Here is a 22,390-nt window from a genome sequence, read left to right on the forward strand (position 1 = left end):
CAAGTACTTTTATCAGAGTAACTTGCATATACTTCATTCACTGACTACATGTCTATAAATTGTGATGAGTTATTGAATTAGCATTAAAAATTTATAAATCAATAAGTAGTATTAATATTTGATAACTTACTAAGTTTCTTGTGGAGTCTTGTAGGTGTGAAACTTGTGGTACAGAAGAAGCAAAGTACAAGTGTCCACGTTGTATGCGATATTCCTGCAGGTATATGTGTAATTTCCTGCCTTACTACCTTTGTTTGTACCCTTCCTACCTCAGAGTATAATAGTACCACCTCATTTCCTCTTCAGTTTGCCCTGTGTAAAGAAACACAAAGCAGAACTGACCTGTAATGGAGTTCGAGATAAGACTGCATATGTTTCCATACAACAGTTTACTGAAATGAATCTCCTAAGTGGTAAGTCATCTTATGCATAGCAGATTGATGTTTCCTGGCCATTGGCATATGTCATTTGTTTATTTTCCTATTTTAAAATTTATAGATTATCGGTTTTTGGAAGATGTGGCAAGAACAGCAGACCACATTTCTAGAGATGCTTTCTTAAAAAGACCAATAAGCAATAAACATGTAAGTATTTCTTTTCATCTCTTCCAGTTAGAATTCTTTTAATCAGTTAGATTTCGTTTTTTTCACCTAATGAATGTAGTTAAGTGGCGTTGTGATCCAGAGCTATTCCGGTTACTAGGGATACTACATCAGTGACCAAAACAAGGTTCTTACCCTCATGGAGCTTGTATTGTGTGGGGAGAGACAGGAGATGAGTAGAGGAACAAATATAATTTCAGATAGAGTTAATTGCATGTAGAAAATAAAGCACAGGAGATAAAAGAATATGAAAATGGTGTTTATTGGGAGGAGGTCATGAGTATTTTCAATACTGTAGTTCTGAGAAGCTTTTCTGAGAGATGACATTTAAGCAGTGATCTGAATGATGAGAAAGAGGCAGCCATATGAACCTTTGGAGGAAGACTGTTCCAGATAGTGACAAAAGCATAAGTAAGACTGAGTTAGGAATGAGCTTGGTGTGTTTGAGGATTAAAAATGGGGACAGGGTGACTGAAACATAGGTGAGTAAGGAGGAGAAGGTTGAACATGGCGTTAGAAAAACTGGTGAGGGCTCCTAATATATCCTAAGTGAAAATAGAAGCCATGGAAGGCTTTTGAGCACGTTTGCCTTTTGAAAGGTCACTCTTGCTGCTGTCTGAAAAATGAGCTTCAGTGGGCAAGAGTGGAAGAATGAAAGCAGGGAGTCTAGTTACAAAGCTTTTGCTGTTCAGGTGAAAAATGATGGTGGTTTGGATAATGCTGCTAAATTATTGGGAAGTGTTTAGATTCTGATTTTGAAGGAAGAACTAACAGGGCTTTCTCTTCTAATACACCTCATTTTCATACTCTTTCATCCCTTTTGCATTCCTTAAGCTAAGTATGCAAATTAAAGCTTATGTATTTGAAATACTTTGCAACTGCTATTCTAGAAATTCTTTAATAGTGTTATTAAAGCATGCCATAGAATTATGTTCCTTTTTCAAAGACCATTTTAATTTTGGAGTTGCAGCATTTTAGCACTTTTAAAACACCTTATTTTATTGTTGTTACTGGTACAGACTTGACATTTCACATATCTAAAAGAAAAATTATCATGCATCAGCATGTTTTTCTCAAGTTTAATTAAGCATAATTAAAATTCTGCTTAAAAGATACATTTTTAAATTTTTTGTTTTTATCGTAAAGAATTGCATACATATTTAAAAAGCATAAAATACAAATATACTTTTGATGAGTAATTATAAAGTGAACATCATGTAACTACCACGCAGAATTAGAACATTACCAACTTCTCAAAAATTATCTGCCACTGCCTTGTGCTGTTCCTTAATCCAGTCTTCTGAATAGTTTTATAGTTTAAGACTATATTATCATTAATTTATACATTCTGTTGATGGACTCTGAATTTTCTCTTATAACATCGACTCCAGGTATTCTGTAATAACAACAACAACACTAAAGGTATTGAAATGAGCACTTGTGTTTATGAATTGTGATTTGTGTATGTACACGTTTTTTTCTAGAGTTTATACCTGGGAATGGAATTACTCTGTTGTGGGGTATGCACATCTTCAATTTTACTAGATGTAACCAAAACATTTTCTGAAGTGGTTATACCAGTTTAGACTTACAATATTGTGTGTACCTGCTGTCACATCCTCTCCAATACTTGATTTGATCAGAGTTTTAAAGTTTTTGTCAATTTGATGGCTTTGTAATTTTATCAGGGTTTTTAATTTGCAGTTCTCTAATTTTTAAGGAGATTGAGCATCTTTCAATATATTATTGGCCATTTGGATTTCGTTTTGTAGAATGCCTTGTCAAGTCTCTTGCTCATTTTTTATTGGTCAGCTTTCTTTTTCTTACTGGTTTGTAGGAATTCCTTGTATTTCTTGGATGCCTGTTGGTAGTTGGTTGTATGTGTTATAGATACCTTCTTCCATTCTGTGGCTTGTTTTTCACTCTATAATATCCTGATGAGCAGATGTTTTTAACCTTAATATAGTCAAATTTATCATGTTTCCTTTATAGTTAGTAGTTTTATATGTTTATAAAGAAACTCTTTCCCACTTTGAAGTTATGAAGCTGTTCTCCCATAGTTATTTTCTAAAAGTTTTATAGTGTTGCATCTCAGGTTTATGTCTATAAAGTACTTGAAATCCACTTGTGTGTATCATGTGAAGTGGAGATCCCATTTAATTTTCTGTATGGATGATCCAGTTTCTTAGTACCATTTATTGAGAAGTTCATCCTTTCCTACTGCTCTGCAGGACCACCATCCATATATGCTTGGCCTATCTTTTGGCCTATCTTTTTTTAGTATTTGGCCTATCTTTTCTATTCTGTTGGCCTACTTGTCTGTCCATGCCAATACTACACTCTCAACTGTAGTTTTTTACTGCAACTCACTATCTCACAGAATAGTTCCTCTGTCTTTGTTCATTTTTTGGAGTATTGCTATACTCTAGCTATGGGTATAATTCTTTGTAATTCTATACAGATATGATGAATCACCTATTGATTCTACATTCCTCTTTCCCCACCTGAGAATTTTAATTGGGGTTGCATTTATTTTACAGAGTAACTTGGGTGATTGGACTTATTTACAGCATTAAATCTTGAAATCTCTGCATTTATTTAATATATTTAATATCTCTCTATTTTTCTCTGTAGAGCTCTTATACATTTTTTGTTAGATTTATTCCTAGGCATTTTAGAGGCACCTGGGTGGCTCAGTCGGTTAAGTGTCTGACTCTTGATTTTGGCTTAGGTCATGATCTCGGGGTCCTGGGATCTAGCCCCACATCAGGCTCTGTGCTCAGCACGGAATCTGCTTCTCCTTCTCCCTCTGCTCTCTTTTCCCTGTCTCTCTCAAATAAATAAATTTAATAGATAAATTTTTAAAAAAAGATTTGTTACTAGGCACTTTATTTTTTCATGCTTTTTAAAGTAGTATTTTCTATTTTTAATCTCTTTGCTGGTGTTTAGGAATATTTTTGTTGTTATTTTATGGGATTGTATTTGCATTTTATAGAATTAAAATCTATACTTGTGCCTTTTCTATAGATTCCTTGAGATTTTCTCTATAAACAATCTGTCCCAATTTGTTTTTATCTTTCTGTCCTGTTCTTTTTCTTATTGGAATAGCTAGGACTTCCCATTTATTGTCAAATACTAATGATGATAGTAAATATTTATGTTATAAGTCCCAAGTCCTTCCCTGGATTTGATATGCTAGATGGATTCTCATGATTCAATGTACAGTTGTACTCATGGCTAAAACTTAATCACAGTGAAAGAATATACAGCAGAATTAGAGAAAAAAGGAACAGAGTCTGAAGTCTGAAGGAATCCAGTTGTAAGCTTCCAAGAATCCTCTCTGGTTAGAGTCACACAGTATGCAGTTAATTCCTCTGTCAGTGAGTTGTGATAAAGCTTGTGAAGTATAGTCTGCTAGGCAAGCTCATTAGAAATTCACTGTGCAAGGTTTTTATTGGGGGCTGGTCACAGAAGCACCTTCCCTCTGCCTAGCAGGTGCCACATTCCAGACTCTCAGAAGGAAAGCAAATAAAACCATGTTGTTTATATAAACAATTCAGATACAGTGAACCACACTTACTGTTTTATGAAAAGTTAGTGTAGGGAACCATTTACCAATCATTCAGATTTCCTTGCACCAGCCAGGGAACAACCTTGCAAGCAAAACTACCTAATAATAACAGTCTCAGGCCTGCTATCTTTTTTTTTATTATTTATTTATTTATTTGACAGACAGAGATCACAAGTAGGCAGAGAGATAGGCAGAGAGAGAGAGAGAGGAGGAGGAGGAAGCAGACCCCCTGCCGAGCAGAGAGCCCGATGCAGGGCTCAATCCCAGGACCCTGGGATCATGACCTAAGCCAAAGGCAGAGGCTTTAACCCGCTGAGCCACCAAGGCGCCCCTCAGGCTTGCTATCTTAACGCCTCTGTACATCTTTGTTTTATAACTCCTAATTAAAGAAGGAAACCTTCCAAGATTACATCATGATGTTTGCTCTTAAATTTTTTCTAGGTGTAATTTGATGTCTAGATTATGGAGGTTTTAGTCCTAGTTTGCTATCAGATTTTAACATGAATGATGGTTATATTTTATCAAATGCTTCTTCTGTATTTGATTATTTTATTTTTGTTCTCTTAATCTATAATCTGTATGAGTAATCTTTTAAAAAAATATTTATTTATTTGACAGAGAGAGATCACAAGTAGGCAGAGAGGCAGGCAAAGAGAGGAAGAGGGAAGCAGGCTACCCGCTGAGCAGAGAGCCTGATGCAGGACTCGATCCCAGGACCCTCAGATCACGACCCGAGCCGAAGGCAGAGCCTTAACCCACTGAGCCACCCAGGCGCCCTATATGAGTAATATCAATCAGTTTTCTATTTTAAGCTAAACTTGCATGGTGTGCTGTTATCATATCATATGCTCTGCAGAATTCCTTTGAATTATATGTGTGTTCACCTTATCCATGCTCTCATTTTGTATTTCTCTTCATGAGTGAGATTTCCTTTTTAGTGTTCTCAGATTTCCATATCAAAATGATTCTAATTTCATAAAATTATTTGGCAGTGTTCCCATTTTATTCTTAGACGCATTCTCTAATGTTGGAATTACTTCCTCCTTGGGAGTTTGGTAAAATTATTAAGGAACCAGTATGGGCTTAGAGTTTGGGCCACTGAGGTATAGTCTTTACTATTTGTGGGATTCTGTGGGTTTACTGTGTCTTGATTTAGTGTTACTAGCTATTATATTTTTCTAAGAATTTGTTCATTTGACCTAAGTATTCACATTCATTGGCATAAAGTTCTTCATAAACCTCTTCTTTACAGCTCTGTAGGAGTTGTAGTAATTTCATTTGTGATATTGGTTATTTGTGTCTTTTTTTCTTAGAGCTGTTACATGTTTTTTTCTATTTTGTTAATGTGTCCTCTTGACTTTTGTTGTATCTTTTTTATGTTTAGCTTACTTACACTGTGGTCAGAGAACATACACTTTTTTTTTTTTTCTTTTTTTTTTAGAGAACATACTCTTTAAGGTCATTCCTTTAAAATACATTAGTGTTTGTGGCCCAGTTTATGGTCAAGTTTTATAATTTTCTCTGTTTGCTTGAAAGAAAGAATATTCTGCAGTTGCTGATTATAGTACTCTATATACCCCTTATAGGTCAGGTTTATTCATTATGTTGTTCAAATTGTTTATAATTACTGATATTTTTTGTGTGTTTTGTCTGTGAGTTTCCAAAAGAAGTGTGTTAACATTTCCCAGTAGATAAACTCAAACAGACCTGTTTGATTTGTTTCCCCTTGTGGTTCAGTTTGTTTTGCTTTATATGTTTTAAGGCTAAATTATTAAATGCATACCTCAGGAAGTACTTTTCCCTGGTGTATTTATCCTTTGGCATTATAAGGTAACCCTCTTTGTCTCTAGCTTTTTGTGTACCTTGACTAATACTTATAAAGTTCTTTGCTTGGTATTTGTATGGTCTGTTTTTTTCCTTAAGGCCTTTCTGTGTCCTTATGTTCTAGTTATAGTTGGTTTCCAGTTCTTCTTCCATGTGATAGTCTGTAACTTTTAACTAAATCATTAAGTTCATTTACATTTTAATAAAATCACCTGTATAATTGGCTTTAAATGTGTCACATTATTTTTGCTATTTGTACCAGTTTTTTTTCTTCTTGTCTTTTGGACTGTTGTTGTTGTTGTTTTCAGTCATTTAAATTTTTCTCTTTATCAGTTTAGAACTTACGGGCCCTTTTCCTATCCTTTCATTAGTTAAGCTAGACTCCACAATGTGCATGCTTAATTTGCCAGTATCTAAAGTTAAGTAGTACCTGAACCCTGTGCCTAACCAATGCAGAAGACCTTATAATAGGAGTTGGCAAACTTTTCTGTAAAGGGTCGAATAGTTAATATTTTTTTCCAGGCCATATGGTTTCTGTTACAAATACTCCAGCTCTGCTGTTGTATCAAGAAAGCAGTCACAAGCAGTATATAAACAAATGGGTGGAGCGACATCCCAACAAAATTTATCTGTAAAGATAAGTAGCAGGCAGATTTTACCAACAATTAGCTTAAATTCCTTTTGACCTTGTTTGAGAGGGAGAGAGAGAGAGAGCACAAGCAGGGGGATGAGCAGAGAGAAAGGAAGAAGCTGAATCCCTGTTGAGTGTAGAGCCAGACACTGGGCTCCATCCCAGGGCCCCAAGATCATGACCTTAGCCAGAGTTAGATGCTTAACCCACTGGGCCACCCAGGCGCTCCTTAAATTTATATATCCCACTTTCTTTGCTCTTTATTCCTTCTCTCATCATCTTAGATCTTACATCTGAGAGACAACTTTTTTCCTGCTTCAAGTACATCCTTTAGAATTTCCTTTAGAGAAGAAAATTAGAGGGTTTGCTCTTTGCCATTTCTTGGGTTCCTTTGTCGGGTTTTGGGGTTTTTTGTTTGTTTTTTAAATTTCTATTTATTTGCCATTCTTCACTTTGAAATGATTTTTCTCTGGAATTCTGGTTTAGGATAAGTGTTCTAGTGTCTTACGGCTTCTGTTATTGTTGCAGTCACCTAGAGTTTTTAACTGCCTTTGAAATCTTTTAATCCGGCTGCATTTTTTTATCTTTGGTATTCTGTATTTGTGCTATAATACAAAAAAATGCAAATTTCTTTTCATCTTAATTTGATAATTGTTAGATTTCTTGAATCTGTGGCATATCTTCTGTCAGTTCTGGGAAATTTTCAGCACATTTCTATTAAAAGATTACGTCTGCCTTATTCCTTATCTTTTCTATAACTACCATTAAATGTGACTTAAGTCCTCTCCCCATATCTTACCTACCCTTTAATGTCTTTGATTTTTTAAATCTTTTTTGTCTTTGTAATGTATTCTGGAAACATTCTAGTTTTATTTGGTTCCTTGAAAAATCTGCTGAGTCAATTTTTATAGTTTCTCTTCACTGCACGTATTTTAAACTGCTAATGTTTTTAAATTTTGCAGAGATATTCTACAGTCTGTGTATGATCCTTTTAGTATCTGAATATATGGGGAATTCTCAGCTACCTCTTTTCTCTTTTGGTTCTTGCTCACTGACCTTTCATTTATGCTTCTTTATTTTTTATTTATTGAGTACTGCTTTTTTTCCTTAAATTGTGAGAACTTTTTGAAGAGTAGAATACAGGCCTTCTTGTATTCTGCCAGGTACCTGGGAATATTGCAAATCTGCATCTGTCTTAAACCAAGTTGAAAGTTTAAGATTCCCTTGACTACATAAGCAGGCCAGTCATTTCAAATGTTAGCAAGAACTGGCCCATGGCCACAGCTTCTAATGAATTGTTTTTCCTTTTTCCCCTCTATTCCAGTCATTGCAATATAAGTTTCCTCGCATGCTCTGGGGATAGGGTTTATTTCTGGTTCACCCTTAACTTATTAATATTAGGCATATTCTGTTACTGAGATTCATTTGAGGAGGGTTGAAGATTACAGGGTCTTAACTCTGATCTTTTTGGGGAGAAGGCTATTGAAAGGGAAACCCTATATTTGCTAGAATTTGCAAAAGTGGCTTCATTGCCATTCTGACTGGTGTGAGGTGGTATCTCATTGTGGTTTAGATTTGTATTTCCCTGATGCTGAGTGATGTGGAGCACTTTTTCATGTGTCTTTTGGCCATCTGGGTGTCTTCTTTGCAGAAATGTCTGTTCATGTCCTCTGCCCATTTCTTGATTGAATGTCTTTGGGTGTTGAGTTTGATAAGTTCTTTAGAGCTAAAATTAAGTCAGGAAACGAAAGATGTTGGAGAGGATATGGAGAAAGGGGAACACTCCTACAAAGTTCGTGGGAATGCAAGCTGGTGCAGCCACTCTGGAAAATAGCATGACGGTTCCTCAAAAAGTTGAAAATGGAGCTACCCTACGACCTGGCAGTTGCACTACTGGGTATTTACCATTAAGATACACATGTAGTGATCCAAAGGGGCACGTGCACCGGAATGTTTATAGCAGCAATGTCCACAATAGCCAAACTGTGGAAAGAACCTAAATGTTCATCACAGATGAATGGATAAAGAAGATGTGGTGTGTGTGTGTGTGTGTGTGTGTGTGTGTTGGAATATTATGCAGCCATCAAAAGAAATGAAATCTTGCCATTTGCAACGATATGAATGGAACTAGAGGGTATTATGCTGAGCAAAGTAGTCAATCAGAGAAAGACAGTTATCATATGATCTCCCTGATATGAGGAATTTGAGAGGCAGTGTTGGGGGCTTGGGGGGTAGGGAAGGAAAAAATTGAAACAAGATGGGATTGGGAGGGAGACAAACCATAAGAGACTCTTAATCTTACAAAACAAACTGAGGGTTGCTGGGGGGAGTGGGGGTGTGGAGAGGATGGTTGGGTTATGGACATTGGGGAGGGTATGTGATAATGGTGAGTGCTGTGAAGTGTATAAGCCTGATAATTCACAAACCTATACCCCTGGGACAAATAATACATTATATGTTAATAAAAATAATTAATTTTTTGAAAAGGTGACTTCATTGCTTTGTTTACCTCTCTGAGTTTTCACTTCTTACTAAATATTGGCCTGTATATTTGTATTTTTCTGGTTTTTTTTTTTTTCAGCTTTTCAGTGCTTCTAAGGTGATTTTTTTTTTCCTAAGGTGATTTTTAAATGTATCTTATTACATGTATTTATTTCCCCCATTGTCTGTAATTCTTCCATGGTTTCAGTGGCAGGGTTGATCCTTATAATCATTGCCACTACTGATGCCAAAGTCACATGAGTTATAAAATTGGATGTAATTTCTTAAATTATTTCTTTTCTTAACAAATGATAACTGACTCTTCTTTTCCCTGGGCTTATGATTTAATTGTCTCTTTGCATTGCAAATTCTAGATTCCCATTCACTTAACCAAAAACTTGCATTTATACTTTGCCATTTGAGTGTCAAGGAAGAAGTCTTGATGATACTACTTCCTTTACTACTCTCTGGAGTTGACTAGTTCAGCTTAACCAACCCAGATAGTCAGTGGAGTAACACATGTCAGAGCCAGATTATTCACATACTCCATTTTGTATAGTCTACAGTGGTGGCTACTTTAAGTTGGGCGTTGTACTAGGCAATGCCATGGTTCCTCCCCTGAGTAAACTGCCTGTCTGGTAATCAAAGCAGACATGTATAGAGCCAAGTATGGATGGTATAAACCCTTCAGTAAAAGAAAAGGAACTGTATAGGTAGTACCAAGTGACCTATATTTTTAAAAATCCCATTAAATCCTTCTTCTGGCTCATAGAATGTATGGTTGAAAACACAGGCTCTAGAATTAGGTATACCTGAGTTTGAATACAGACTCTCTGTCTCTCAGGAATAGCTATATAATGTTGGCATCTCATTAACTTTCATTCCTAGATTGGGGGTAGTAATAGTACCTGTCTGATAATATTGTGAGGATTAAATGAGTTATTGCTGTTTAGTACAGTTTGTGAAACATACGTTCCCAATAAATCTTAACTATTACATTTTGAACATTGTTTTACTCACTTCTGAGATTTAAGGCATTTTAAAATTAATTTATCCATTTATTTATTTTTTTGTTATTAGATGTACTTTATGAAAAATCGTGCCAGAAGACAAGGTATTAACTTAAAGCTTCTACCCAATGGATTCACCAAGAGAAAAGAAAATTCAACATTTTTTGATAAGAAGTAAGTTTCTAATTTCATTCTTAGTATATTGAGTATTCTGATTTGATCAGGAACATCTTTTAAAGTTTGGTTTGCTATAGAGCATTGTTACTTAACATGTAGTCTGTAAGCTTTTTATTATTGGTCTATGCCAAGATAATTGCACAAATTGAAAATAAGCATTTAAAAATTTAGACCAATTTTAGTCATGTGACTAATAAAAATTTGGGCCTGTGGTGTGTGTGTGTATATATGTGTAACTGTATGTGTATATATCTGAGACCTAAGATACCATGGAAGTATTTTAGAGGTTACAAGGACAAAATAATAAGGCAGGACCCCTGTACAATTTTGACTGGAGGAGTTTGGTTTTTTTATCGTTTTCTATCGAACTCCTTTGGGATTCCAGTAAGATTTATTTGAAAGCCAATGTTGGGAAAGAGGGACTTGGAAAACATTTACTCTGTAGTAAATCTGTGAGTACAGATAACTACAATAGAGATTAGCCTGCTGCTTTCTGTAAGTGCTGGATCTAAAAGGTCCCATTAGTACAGAGGAGACAGGATCCCAAAATACTGTAAGTAGCCTGCTAAATTATTAGGTAATACTTTCTTTTTTCTTTTTTTTTAAAGATTTTTTTTTTTTTAATTTATTTGACAGAGAGATCACCAGTAGGCAGAGAGGCAGGCAGAGAGAGAAGGGGAAGCAGGCTCCCCACAGAGCAGAGAGTCCGAGGCAGGGCTTAATCCAAAGACCCTGAGATCATGAGCTGAAGGCAGAGGTTTAACCCACTGAGCCACCCAGGCACCCCTAGGTAATACTTTGAAATGTCAGCATTCTGGACTTAGAAGTAAAAGATCCTGAATGGGTTCTACCTTCTTCAGCCTCTGAGTAACTGCAAGGTCTTGAACAGATTACTTTCTCTCGGCCTCATCTGTATGATGTGGGGGTTGTAGTAGGTAAACTAAGATTCCCTCCCAGTTGTATTGCTTCATAAACTGAAAAGGCAAAACCATCAGAATTACCATTATTCTGATAAACTTTCCACCTTTTCAAAAGAAGTTATATTAGAAGTTGTAGATCCATTTATTTTATATGTTTCAAGACAAATATTTGTAAAAGTGGTTTTCCTTTTTTCTGGGTAGCTTCCAGAAATAAAGTAATGTTTTTCATTTATCAAATATGAGGTAATTCCAGTGTGCATTTTCAAACTGACATATTTAGAAATTGACATACTGTATTTGAAATTTAAGATAACTGGTTCATGTCTTCTCAAATACAAAATGTATTCCTATGTTATGAAGGAAGCCATTCAGATTGTCATCAGAGCTTAGTTCTTAGTACTTAAAAGCATATACCCTCAAATGTAAAATTATGGGGTCTCTAGAAACATGAATGTATGTGGGAAGTTTTTGTTTCTGTTTTTGTTTTTTTCAAAAATAAATATTAAGTGTATTTTTTGGGTTTAGAACCCAAATTTATAGTTGGTTATTTTCAGATCTCTGAAGTAGCAAGTGGGACTCCTTTTGCTCATGAATTTATAGTTATTTGGAATTGGTTTTCTTAAAATTTTTTAGTGTTTTCACATGAGGGGATTAGCAACATAATTCAAAATCGGATTTGGAGTCAGTTTCTTTGCTTTTTTCACATCTATAAAATGGAGATGATGATAGCTATTATATAGAGTTGTGACTTTTTTTTTAAGACTTTATGAATTTGAGATAGAGAGGGAGAGAAAGTACACAAGCAGGGGGAGGGGCAGTGGGAGAGGGAGAAGCAGACTCCCCACTGAGCAGGGAGCCCAATGTGGGGCTCAATCCCAGGACTGGGGGATCATGACCTGAGCCAGAGGCAGATGCTTAACTGACTGAGCCACCCAAGCGCCCCAAGTTGTGACCTTTATTGTAATAATTTACCTAACCACTAACTGGAATGTAGGAAGGAATCAGTTTATGTAGCAACTGTAAAAATAATATATACTCATCATTAAAAAGTTTAAAGGAAAAAGAGCACCTATAATTCCATTATGTAGAGATGACCACTGATAACCACTTGATGTTTCCTTCTAACCGTGTTTTCTTCTACTTTTCCATTAATAAAATAAAACATGATATTAAATGCATAAGAATGTACAAAGTTACATGACTTTTCAAATTAGACATTGCTAATTTTTTATGACTAAAAGAATTACTTTTTTCTACAGCTAGGAGCTCTTTTCTTATTAATGCAGATCTGCCTTATTTCTAAGTAGTGTATTCCAGCAATGGCTACTATGTTTTAATTTATTTAATTATTTCCATATTCATGAACATTTAGCTTTTTTCTAATTTCTAATTGTTAGCAATAATGCCATGATAAACTTTACATTAAATTATTCTTCCTTGAAGAATTGTTTTGTGTGTTTACATGGCTTTTTCTGTACAATCAGTCCCTAGAAAGTAGCCTTACTGGATCAGAGACGATAGAGACTACATCTGATTATTGGAAAGGGTGAGCTCTTGAATATTTTTTTTAAGATGTACCTGTTTATAGCTCATCTTACTTGAATATTTTTTTAAGATGCACCTGTTTATAGCTCATCTTATTCTGTTCCATACATAGGGAATATTTTCACTAGTCTCTTTATCCTTTAATTTGGTCTTACATTCATTTTTGATGCATCTTAAATAGTTGTGAAAAGTCTCTACAACCTAGAGATAGTAAAATGGAATAGTTAAGAGCAGAAACTGGACCCAGACTACTTATATTCAAATTTGTAATCAGCCTCCTAGCTACGTGATACTAAGCTAAACCACCTAACTTCTTTTTGCCTCAGTTTCCTCATCTGTAAACTGTGATTTATAATAATAAACTGGGACTAAACCAGTTTTCATTTCCATTTGTAGTATATGAGAATATCCATTTAAATGTCTCACTACCACTGAGTTTTCTCTTTTAAAAAAATGTTGCTAACTTGGAAGGTTGAAATGACATTTTTTTATTTGCTTTTTATTTAATTGCTACTGAGATATGCAATATTTGAATACATGTTTCAGAGTATAAAGTTTGCCTTAATCCAATCCATTATGGTAAGATGATCTTTCATTTGTAGGACCATTTTGGGGGTCAGTTCAGTGAAAAAATAATAATAATAAAAATAATTCAAAATCTGTGTAACTAAATTTTCCATTTGTGTGTTGTGAAATTGCCTATTATTATTTTTAAATGAAAATGGTTTTGCTATTAACTGAATTTAAAATGTCTCTATTTAGTTGTTAGATGAATAAAACATTAAGGTGAGGTCGCAGTTGGGTGAAAGCCATACTGAATATTGAGGATATTGCTGGTTAGTTAATTGATAATGAGCTTGGAAATCTCCTTAGTGTGTCCCAATATTTTGTTCATTCTTGTTCAGCATTTTCATCAGTGATTTAGGTCATGGTTTCTCATCTTGGCCCTCCTGACCTTTTGACCCAGAGAATTCTTTGTTTTGAGGGGCTGTTTTGTGTATTTTAGGGTGTTTAGTAGCATTCCTGTCCTCTATCCACTAGGTGTTGGTAACACACACACACACACACCCTGTACCCACTCACCTTTCTTGTGGCAACAGGAAATGTCTCCAGAGATTACCAGGTGTTTCCTGGAGTGCGGGCAGAGGAGAGAGACAGAATCACCCCTCCTTGAGAACCAGTGATTTAGATTAATACAGAAGACCTACTTGTTGAACTTAATGTATAGTAGAATTAGGATTGCAAAAAATTTCGGTTGCTCAAAGGTGGTGTATAAGTAGCAAGATAAATATATAAGATCCTGTCTTCACTTGTAGGGGAAAAAATGGAGCAAAATTTTAAAAATTTAGAAGTATCGGGGTACCTGGGTGGCTCAGTGGGTTAAGCCTCTGCCTTCAGCTCAGGTCTTGATCCCAGGGTCCTGGGATCAAGCCCCGCATCGGGCTCTCCGCTCAGCAGGGAGCCTGCTTCCTCCTCTCTCTCTGCCTGCCTCTCTGCCTACTTATGATCTCAGTCTGTCAAATAAATAAATAAAATCTTTAAAAATTTAGAAGTATCTTCTTTAGGATACCTTTGTTTTCTTAGCCATTCATATGAAAATGACTAGGTTTTAATGACTTTCAGTGTTATCTTATGATTTTGTGTTATTAGATGATGCGTTATTTAAGATGATTGCTGGAAGGAGGGAAGAGGGGGATACTAAATCTTTTCAAAGGATTATTTTCACTTCCCATGCCCCAATATTCTGTTTTTAAGAGGTTCATTTTCAGTACTTTTTTTCAACTTTCAAAAGCGATTAATGCTTTGATTCAGATAAACCTGAATTTGAATATTGCCTCTACCGTTAAGTACATACTAGGTGACCTTGGGCTAGATTGAATTTACTGTGTTGAGAGGATTAAATGAAGTTATACCTAAAGTGGTACCTGGCACTTAGTAAATAATATACAATGACAATTCAACGGCTGCTTCTCTTATCTGAAATCCTTGGGGATATGGTAAATTTACTATATTATGTTCACCTCTAAGAGGTCTGAAGCAGCATTACATAATCAAAGGATACTATGTCTACAATGAAACCTGTAAATGTTTACATTATAATGGGTAAATAATGATTGTGAACTGGCTCAGGCAGGTTTTGCTGGCAAAAAAGTTACTGAGAAAACTTTCAATTTCCGATATTTGGGGATTTTACTGTTATTGTTCACATGAGATTTTGGTCCTGTGTACGAAGATGATTGCTGTAACTCCCTCAATATTAAATTGGTCATTTGCTTGTTTAAGCAGCTTGAGTTACAATATAGTCAAAAACTCAAACTGAACTTGTTTAAAATTAAACGGTCCAATGGTAATTTTTGAACAGAGTGAGGAATTCTTTGTGGGTATTACCACACATAAATACATGTGAAGTGTGACTCTGCTCCATTGTGCCTGGGTTACCTCTGTAGAACTATCAGTATAGTTACATAGCAGGTGCAATGCATACCTTAGAAGCGTGAGGTTTATTGTAAATCAGGCATCCTTTATGGCGGGAGTTTGTGACCAGTGTGACTATGAATCTCTTAAATCTCAGTGAATAGATGGTCATAACACATCATAGAAAGATACATACATATAAATACATGGTCTGTAAGTATATGTTGATAATATCTAATGAAGGTATGGGTTAGCCAGGCCAATTTGCTCTTCCACTGTTGAGAATATACATTAGTGGTTATTTTAGAAGGCAGTTTAGTAATATTTTTCAAAATGTTATATATGCATACTTAAATAATTTAGCCTACAGATGTATTCATACGCTTTACAGAATTACACATATCTATGCCGGCATTGTTTTTAATAATGTAAAAAAATGCAACAACTCAAGTGTTCAGTACTATGGGACTGAGTTAAATTGATGGTATCTTCCCAAGGTGGAATTCTAGGTACCCAGAGACAAACTAGATGTGGAAGAATTGTCATGAAATGACATCATGATATGTTCAATGAAAGAAAAAACAGAGTTTTTAAACATTTACTGAAAGATAGGAAGCTCACTGTTCCTATTGATGTAAAATTTGCATGCAGTGAAATACACAAATCTTAAGAGTACCCTTGTTGAGTTTTGACAAATGCATGTACAGGCATACCTTTTTTTGTTGCACTTCACTTTATTGTGCTTTGCAGATACTATGTTTTTTGTAAGTCGAAGGTTTATGACAGTCCCATCAAGCAAGTCTTTTGGTGCCATTTTTCCAACATTTGCTTGCTTCATGTCTCTGTCACATTTTGGTAATTGTTGCAGTGTTTCAAACTTTTTTGTTATTATTTATCATGGTGATCTGTGATCAGTGATCTTTGATGTCACTATTGTAATTGTTTTAGGGTGCCATGAAGTGCACCCATATGAGACAGTGAACTTAATTGATAAATGTGTGGATTCTGACTGTTCCACCAACTGGCCATTCCCCATCTTTCTCCCTCTCTTCATGCCTCTTATTCCAAGTACAACAATATTGAAATTAGGCCAATTAATAATGCTATAGTGACTTCCTAAGTGTTCAAGTGTAAGAAAGAATCTCATGTCTCTCACTTTAAAACAAAAGCTAGAAATGATTAAGCTTAGTGAAGAAGGCACATCAAAGCCAAGGTAGGCCTAAAACTAGGCCTTTTGTACCAAACACTTAGCCAAGTTCTGAATGCAAAGGAACAGTTCTTAAAGGAAATTAGAAGTCTACTCCAGTGAACACAGGAATGATAAGAAAGCAAAACAGCCTGTTGCTAATAGGAAGAAAGTTTAAGTGGTCTGGATAGAAGATAGACCAGTGACAACCTTTCTGTAAACCAAAGACTAATCCAGATCAAGGTTCTGAATCTTTTCAGTTCTATGAAGGCTGAGAGAGGTGAGGATGCTGCAGAAGAAAAGTCTGAAGCTAGCAGAGATTGGTGTGTGAGGTTTAAGGAAGGAGGCCCACCCCGTAACATAAAAGTGCAAGGTAAAGTAGCAAGTGCTGATGTAGAAGCTGCAGCAAGTTACCCAGATGATCTAGCCAATATAATTAGAGGTGATTACACTACACAACACATTTTCAGTGTAGACTAAACAGCCTTATATTGGAAGAAAATGCTGTCTAGACTTTTCCTAGCTAGGGAGGAGGTCAATGCCTGGCTTCAAAGCTTCAGGGAGAGGCTGACTATCTTATTAGGGACTAATGCAGCCAGTGAGTTTAAGTTGAAGCCAAGGCTCCTTTACCATTCCAAAAATCCTACCATGCTAAATCTGCTCTGCTTATGCTCTATAAATGGAACAACAAAACCTGGATAACAGCACATCTGTTCATAACGTGGTTTACTGAATTAAGCCCACTGTTGAGAACTACTATTCAGAAAAAAAAATTCCTTTCAAAATATTGCTGCTCATTGACAATGCATCTGGTCATCCAAGAGCTCTGATGGAGCTAGACAATAAGATGAATGTTGTTTTCATTTCTGCTAACATAGTGTCCATTCTGCAGTCCATGGGTCAGGGGTCACTTAGGCCTTCAAGTCTCACTATTTAAGAAATGCAATTCATAAGTCTATAGCTGCCATAGATAGTGGTTCCTCTGATGGACCCGGGCAGAATCCGTTGAAAACCTTCCAGAAGGGGGCCCACCATTCTAGTTGCTATGAAGAACATTTGTGATTCATGGGAAAAAGTCCAAATATCAGCATTGACAGGTATGTTTAGAAGAAGTAATTCCAACCCTCATGGAGGACGTTGATGGGTTTAAGACATTCGTGGAGGCAGTAACTACAGATGTGGTAGAAGCAGCAAGAGCACTAGATAGAAGGAGAAGTGGAGCCTAAAGAGGTGGCTGAATGGCTGTGATCTCAATACAACTTTCACACGTAAGGAGATACTTCTTATGAATGGAGAAAGTGGTATCTTGAGATAGAGTCTACTCCTGGTGAAGGTGCTCTGAAGATTGTTGAAATGACAACAGAGGATTTAGAATGTTAAACTTAGTTGATAAAACAGTGGTAGAGTTTGAGAGGACTGGCCTCAGTATTGAAAGTTCTGTGGGTAAAGTGCTATCAAACAGCATCATCTGCTACAGAGAAATCATTTGTGAAAGGAAGAGTCAGTTGATGCAGCAAACTTGACTGTTGTCTTATTTTTTAAAATTGACACCCTCATCATTCAGCAGCCATCAATACTGAGGCAAGGCCCTCCCCCAGCAAAAAGATGACAACCCACTGAAATCTCGGATGATGGTTTGCATTTTTTTTTAGCAACAAGGTATTTTTTAATTTAAGATATGTACTTTTTTTTAGACCTAATACTGCACACTTAACAGACTGCAGTATGATGTAAAAATAACTATGTACTGGGAAACCAAAAAATTCATTTCACTGGCTTTGTTGCAGTATTTACTTTCGTTACAGTGGTCTGAAACTGAACCCATGATTATCTCCGAGGTATGTCTATATCTATGTAACACTGTTCCTGTAAGTATATATAGAATATTACCTTCACCCCAGAAAGGTCTTTCCTTGTTAGCTCCTCTCCTCACCAGGGACATCCTGTGATGTCCTGGTGATGAGTTTTGCCTGCTTTAAAATTCCATGTATGAGATCATATAGCTTACCCTTACTTTTGAATGATAGTTTAGCTGAATATTAAATATCTTGATATTTTATTTTAATACTTCCATTCAGTTACTTATTCCCTTCTTACTTTTTTTTTGCCACTTTTAAGAACACTCTCTTTTTCGTCCCTTTCAGCTGCTTTTCAGATCTTCACTTTTGTCTTTGGAGTTCTGCAGTTTCAGTATGATATGGGTCTTCATGTGATTTTTTAAAAAATTTATTTATCTTCCTTGGCATTTGTGCTTTCTGCATCTTACTGTTCTGGGAATTCTAAGGCATTATTTTAATATATCATTTGTTTGTTTTTGCTACTTTCGGGGTACTTTATTCAGTTACATCATCCAAGTCACTGTCTCCTCAGCTGTGTCTAATTAATCTTATCTTTAGCTCATGTAGTGTTTTTTGTTTTAGTTTTGTTTTTCATTTCTAGAAGTTCTGTATCTTTCCCAAATCTGTCTGCTCTTTTAGATCGAACTGTATTCTTTTCTCATGTTTAAGTTCCCCTTTGTTTAATAATTTAAAACATTTATTATCTGTTTAAATAATTCCAGTATTAGAAGTCTGTTACTGCTGTGTGCTGTTTCTGCTGACTTTTGGTTATGGTGGCTGGTTTTCTTGTTTTTCTCTTCTAAAAAAGAGCTGTGAACACAAGTTGACATAGAAGGTGGCATGCATTTGCTTATGCCAAGATACTCTATGGCTCCAATTCAGGATCCTTTTTAATTTCTTAGTCTTAAGTTTCTCAGACTATATTAGTAGGAATAATTTGAATCCCAACCAATTTGAGGAAGCTACAGTTTCGCATTTTCAATTGAGGTCTTTCCCTCTACCGTTTCTACCTTTCTCCTAGAGCCTGAGCTAAGGTCCACATATTTCCTAGTTGTTTCCTTTGCTAGTGGTCAGGATTTTTCTGGTTTACATTTTCACTAGTTTTATGGTGTGATCCCAGTTTGAGGTCTCCCAAATAAGTGGGTCCAAGATCATGTCTCCTGTCACCCCATAGTTGTGTACAAGCCTCTGGGTACCAAAATTGGCAAAGGTTTCCAGAGCAGGTGTCGTTTCAGCATTCCCCCAGGGTCTTTAGTTCCTGCTTCCTTTTGGTTCCGGAAGATATCCCTTACTTGCCGATGAGCTCAGTCTTTTTATTTCTCCAGGATTTCTTAATGTATGCTATTGAGAAGGTTTTCAGATATCTCTTCTAAAATGTCTTGTTTAAAATAAACAGTGGTCCCAGTACAAAGATAAGGCAGTAGGGGAAAGAGATGGATCAGGAAGACATGATAATTACTTGTTCACTTAGCAATTCTACTTCTAGAAATTTATTTGATAGATACAACCATTTAAATGGAATATGTACAAGGATATTGAGTGCAGTGTTGTTTGTAATAGCAAAAGAGTAGTATGAATCTAAATAATTTGTCAGTAGTGGACAACATAAATTATGGCATGTTTTTACAATGGAAAAAGAATGGAACAGGTCTGAATGTACTAATACGGAATGTCTAAGAGAGTCTAAGTCTGTGAAGATGGTAGAAGTGTGCCCATTATTTAACAACAGTGTGAATTAATAATTGAGCTCCTGTCCTGTTTTAGAAGCTAGCCACTAGATGTCTCTCTTGTAAAGAAGTAACCTTTTATTTACAGATTCGCAAAATTACTTTGTTTCCTTGGGATAAAATTACAGCATTCTAATTATATTGCAGTAATATACCCATCTACCTCTTTATTAATGTCAGTAGCATTTTTTCCTTAACCAGTTATGTGGTGATACACTTCATAAAACACAGTATTTTATTTGCATGATGACCTATAAATAGTATACTTTACTGCAAACTGACTTTAGAAAAGAGCAAAGGAAAAGGAAATGATGGGTTTAACAGTTGTGGTAATAGAGGGACAAGTGGATTTTGCAGTGATCTAGTTTGGTGGAAGGATTTCAGAGCAACAGCCGGGATTTAGAAAAAACAGTGTGAAAAAGTAGAAACTTAATGATTCCCCAAATAGGCATTTCCTTACCGGGGCCGTGTAGGCAGTAGTGATGAAGTTTCTGTGACATAGCATCACAGAGGTGGTACTTTTCCATAACAGCAATTAGCCAGCATTCATGGAAATGGAAAACACCCTTGGTCTTCTTGGAGTCCCCACCCAGGTTCAGTTAAGGAAGTCCTTCCGCAGTCCCCAGGTCTACTACTTCATGATATGCCTCTGGCATCTGTCCTTTCCCCTCCCTTCACCATAGCATTTATCAGCTGTATTCTCCCATGCGGGCCCACTTTGACTCACCCTGGATTACTGAGGAGCTTCTGAGTGCCCCCCCTACCTCAGTGTCTCCTTACCTCAGTCACTTGACACATGGCTTTCTGACACATCTTTATAAAATGTGTTTTTATTGAGACAGTCACCTGCTCAAAATCAAGAAGTTAAGTCTAGGTTTGAGGCTGATCTTGTGGGAGGCTATCAGATGCAACAGGATAAAGTAGTAAAAGTAAGACACTGTATGTGGTTTGGTGTGTCTAGAAACTAGGTTGGGAGTTGGTAAGTGGTAGGAGATGAGGTTGGAGAGAGCCCCACTTGGGCTGGGCTTTGCAGGACTTTATATGCCATGTCAGGGAGTTTAGATAGTCATACTTTGAGCAGAAAATGTTCCTTTTGGTATGAGGGATCCATACTAAATAGTCTGTCCCCACCTGATTTCCTAATATAGTCAAGCAAGTACACCCAGGCTGGTCACCATGCTTGATCCTAGAATGTTTTCCTCATCCATTATTTTCTAACCATCTGTGAAGACACAATAGCTCATCTTCTCCGTTACTTCTTTTTGCTGCAGTTCCTATAGTACATATTTTCTCCACAGTTAATACGAAACACATGCTGCATTTAGTGCTGGCATTCAGGTTTTGGTATGCATATACATGTGCTCTCCTTTCTGCATTCTAGTGTTTCTTAGTAGGGGCTCTATTGGCATTTTGAACAGGACTGTTTTTTTGTTGTGTGGGACTTTCCCCTGCATTACAGGAAGGTTAGCATTTCTGTTCTCTGCCCACTAAAATGCCTCTAAAGTGCTTCCTAGTCTTGGAACAGTCAGAACTGCCCAGCCATTTCCAAATGTCCCCACCGCCCAGGTTGGTACAACTCCCAGTTGAGAACTACTTTATTAAGTGCTCAAGTATTTATCAGTTATTTGAAGCAAGATGTTTCAGTCTTGACCTGCTATATTCATTTTCTTAATATACTGTCTACTAAAGCCAGTACCACATACTTAACCTGTTTCCTATTATTATTGTGTAGTGGTGAAACTAATTTTTAAAAGAGCAAAATGTAATATATAACTGGAACTTTTCAAAGTATTTTCATAATGATGTGAGACATATAAAATTATGGTTTTTATTCTCCCCAATTCCAGTAATTTTAATCCATGCTAAGTAACTACACAGATCCTTTGTATTCACTCTTCCAAAAACACTTATTATGGTACCAATCCTAATAAAATAGATGGATTATTTTTATGAGGAATAGTTATATTTATTCTTGAGACTTTAAAAATTGCTCTTGAAATGTATTCTAAAAGATAAAATGTCTGTGAGTAAAGGATTATGTAGATATTTTACACATTTGTTTTTCCCTCAAAGGGCTTCAAAATTTGGTAGATTTTTTTTCTGCTTTAAATTCAGATAAAGTTTTATAACTGATGGTGAAACAAAATGGTTTTTTCCTGAAATTCCTTCAGGTGGAATGTGCTGCTTCCAGATTTCATAAGAGTTGACAATTTACAGATTAGTCTATCTTCCTTTTCTACTGCTTGAAAATGAAAAATGAAAGATGAGACCTAGAAAGAAGAAAACTTCAATTCCTTATATCAGGATGCTTGATGTTGCTTGAAGTAAAATACCCAATTCAAACTGGTTTGAGTTTTAAAAGGGTATATTATTGGCCATCATAACTGAACGTCCAGAGGTAGAATGGACTTCAGAGTTAATAGATAAAATGACTCGATTACATCATCAATAACCCAGTTTTTT

The 22,390-nt window shown here is 36.0% G+C and overlaps 1 protein-coding gene across 5 annotated transcripts in view; it reads left to right on the forward strand.

Moving 5' to 3' along the window:
* ZNHIT6 (zinc finger HIT-type containing 6) overlaps positions 1-22,390 on the forward strand; it is a 61,399-nt gene that overhangs the window by 2,247 nt on the left and 36,762 nt on the right. For 3 of the 5 annotated variants that reach the window (XM_080801491.1, XM_080801490.1, XM_080801493.1), the window contains exons 2-5: positions 155-220; positions 307-413; positions 499-584; positions 10,190-10,293. In XM_080801491.1, coding sequence (XP_080657617.1) covers positions 155-220; positions 307-413; positions 499-584; positions 10,190-10,293 — 363 coding nt within the window. The remainder of the gene's footprint in view (positions 1-154; positions 221-306; positions 414-498; positions 585-10,189; positions 10,294-22,390) is intronic. The other 2 variants (XM_080801492.1, XM_080801494.1) reach the window with 1 other exon arrangement.

The sequence above is a fragment of the Martes martes genome, assembly GCF_963455335.1.
Source record: "Martes martes genome assembly, chromosome: 4".
Taxonomy (NCBI): domain Eukaryota; kingdom Metazoa; phylum Chordata; class Mammalia; order Carnivora; family Mustelidae; genus Martes; species Martes martes.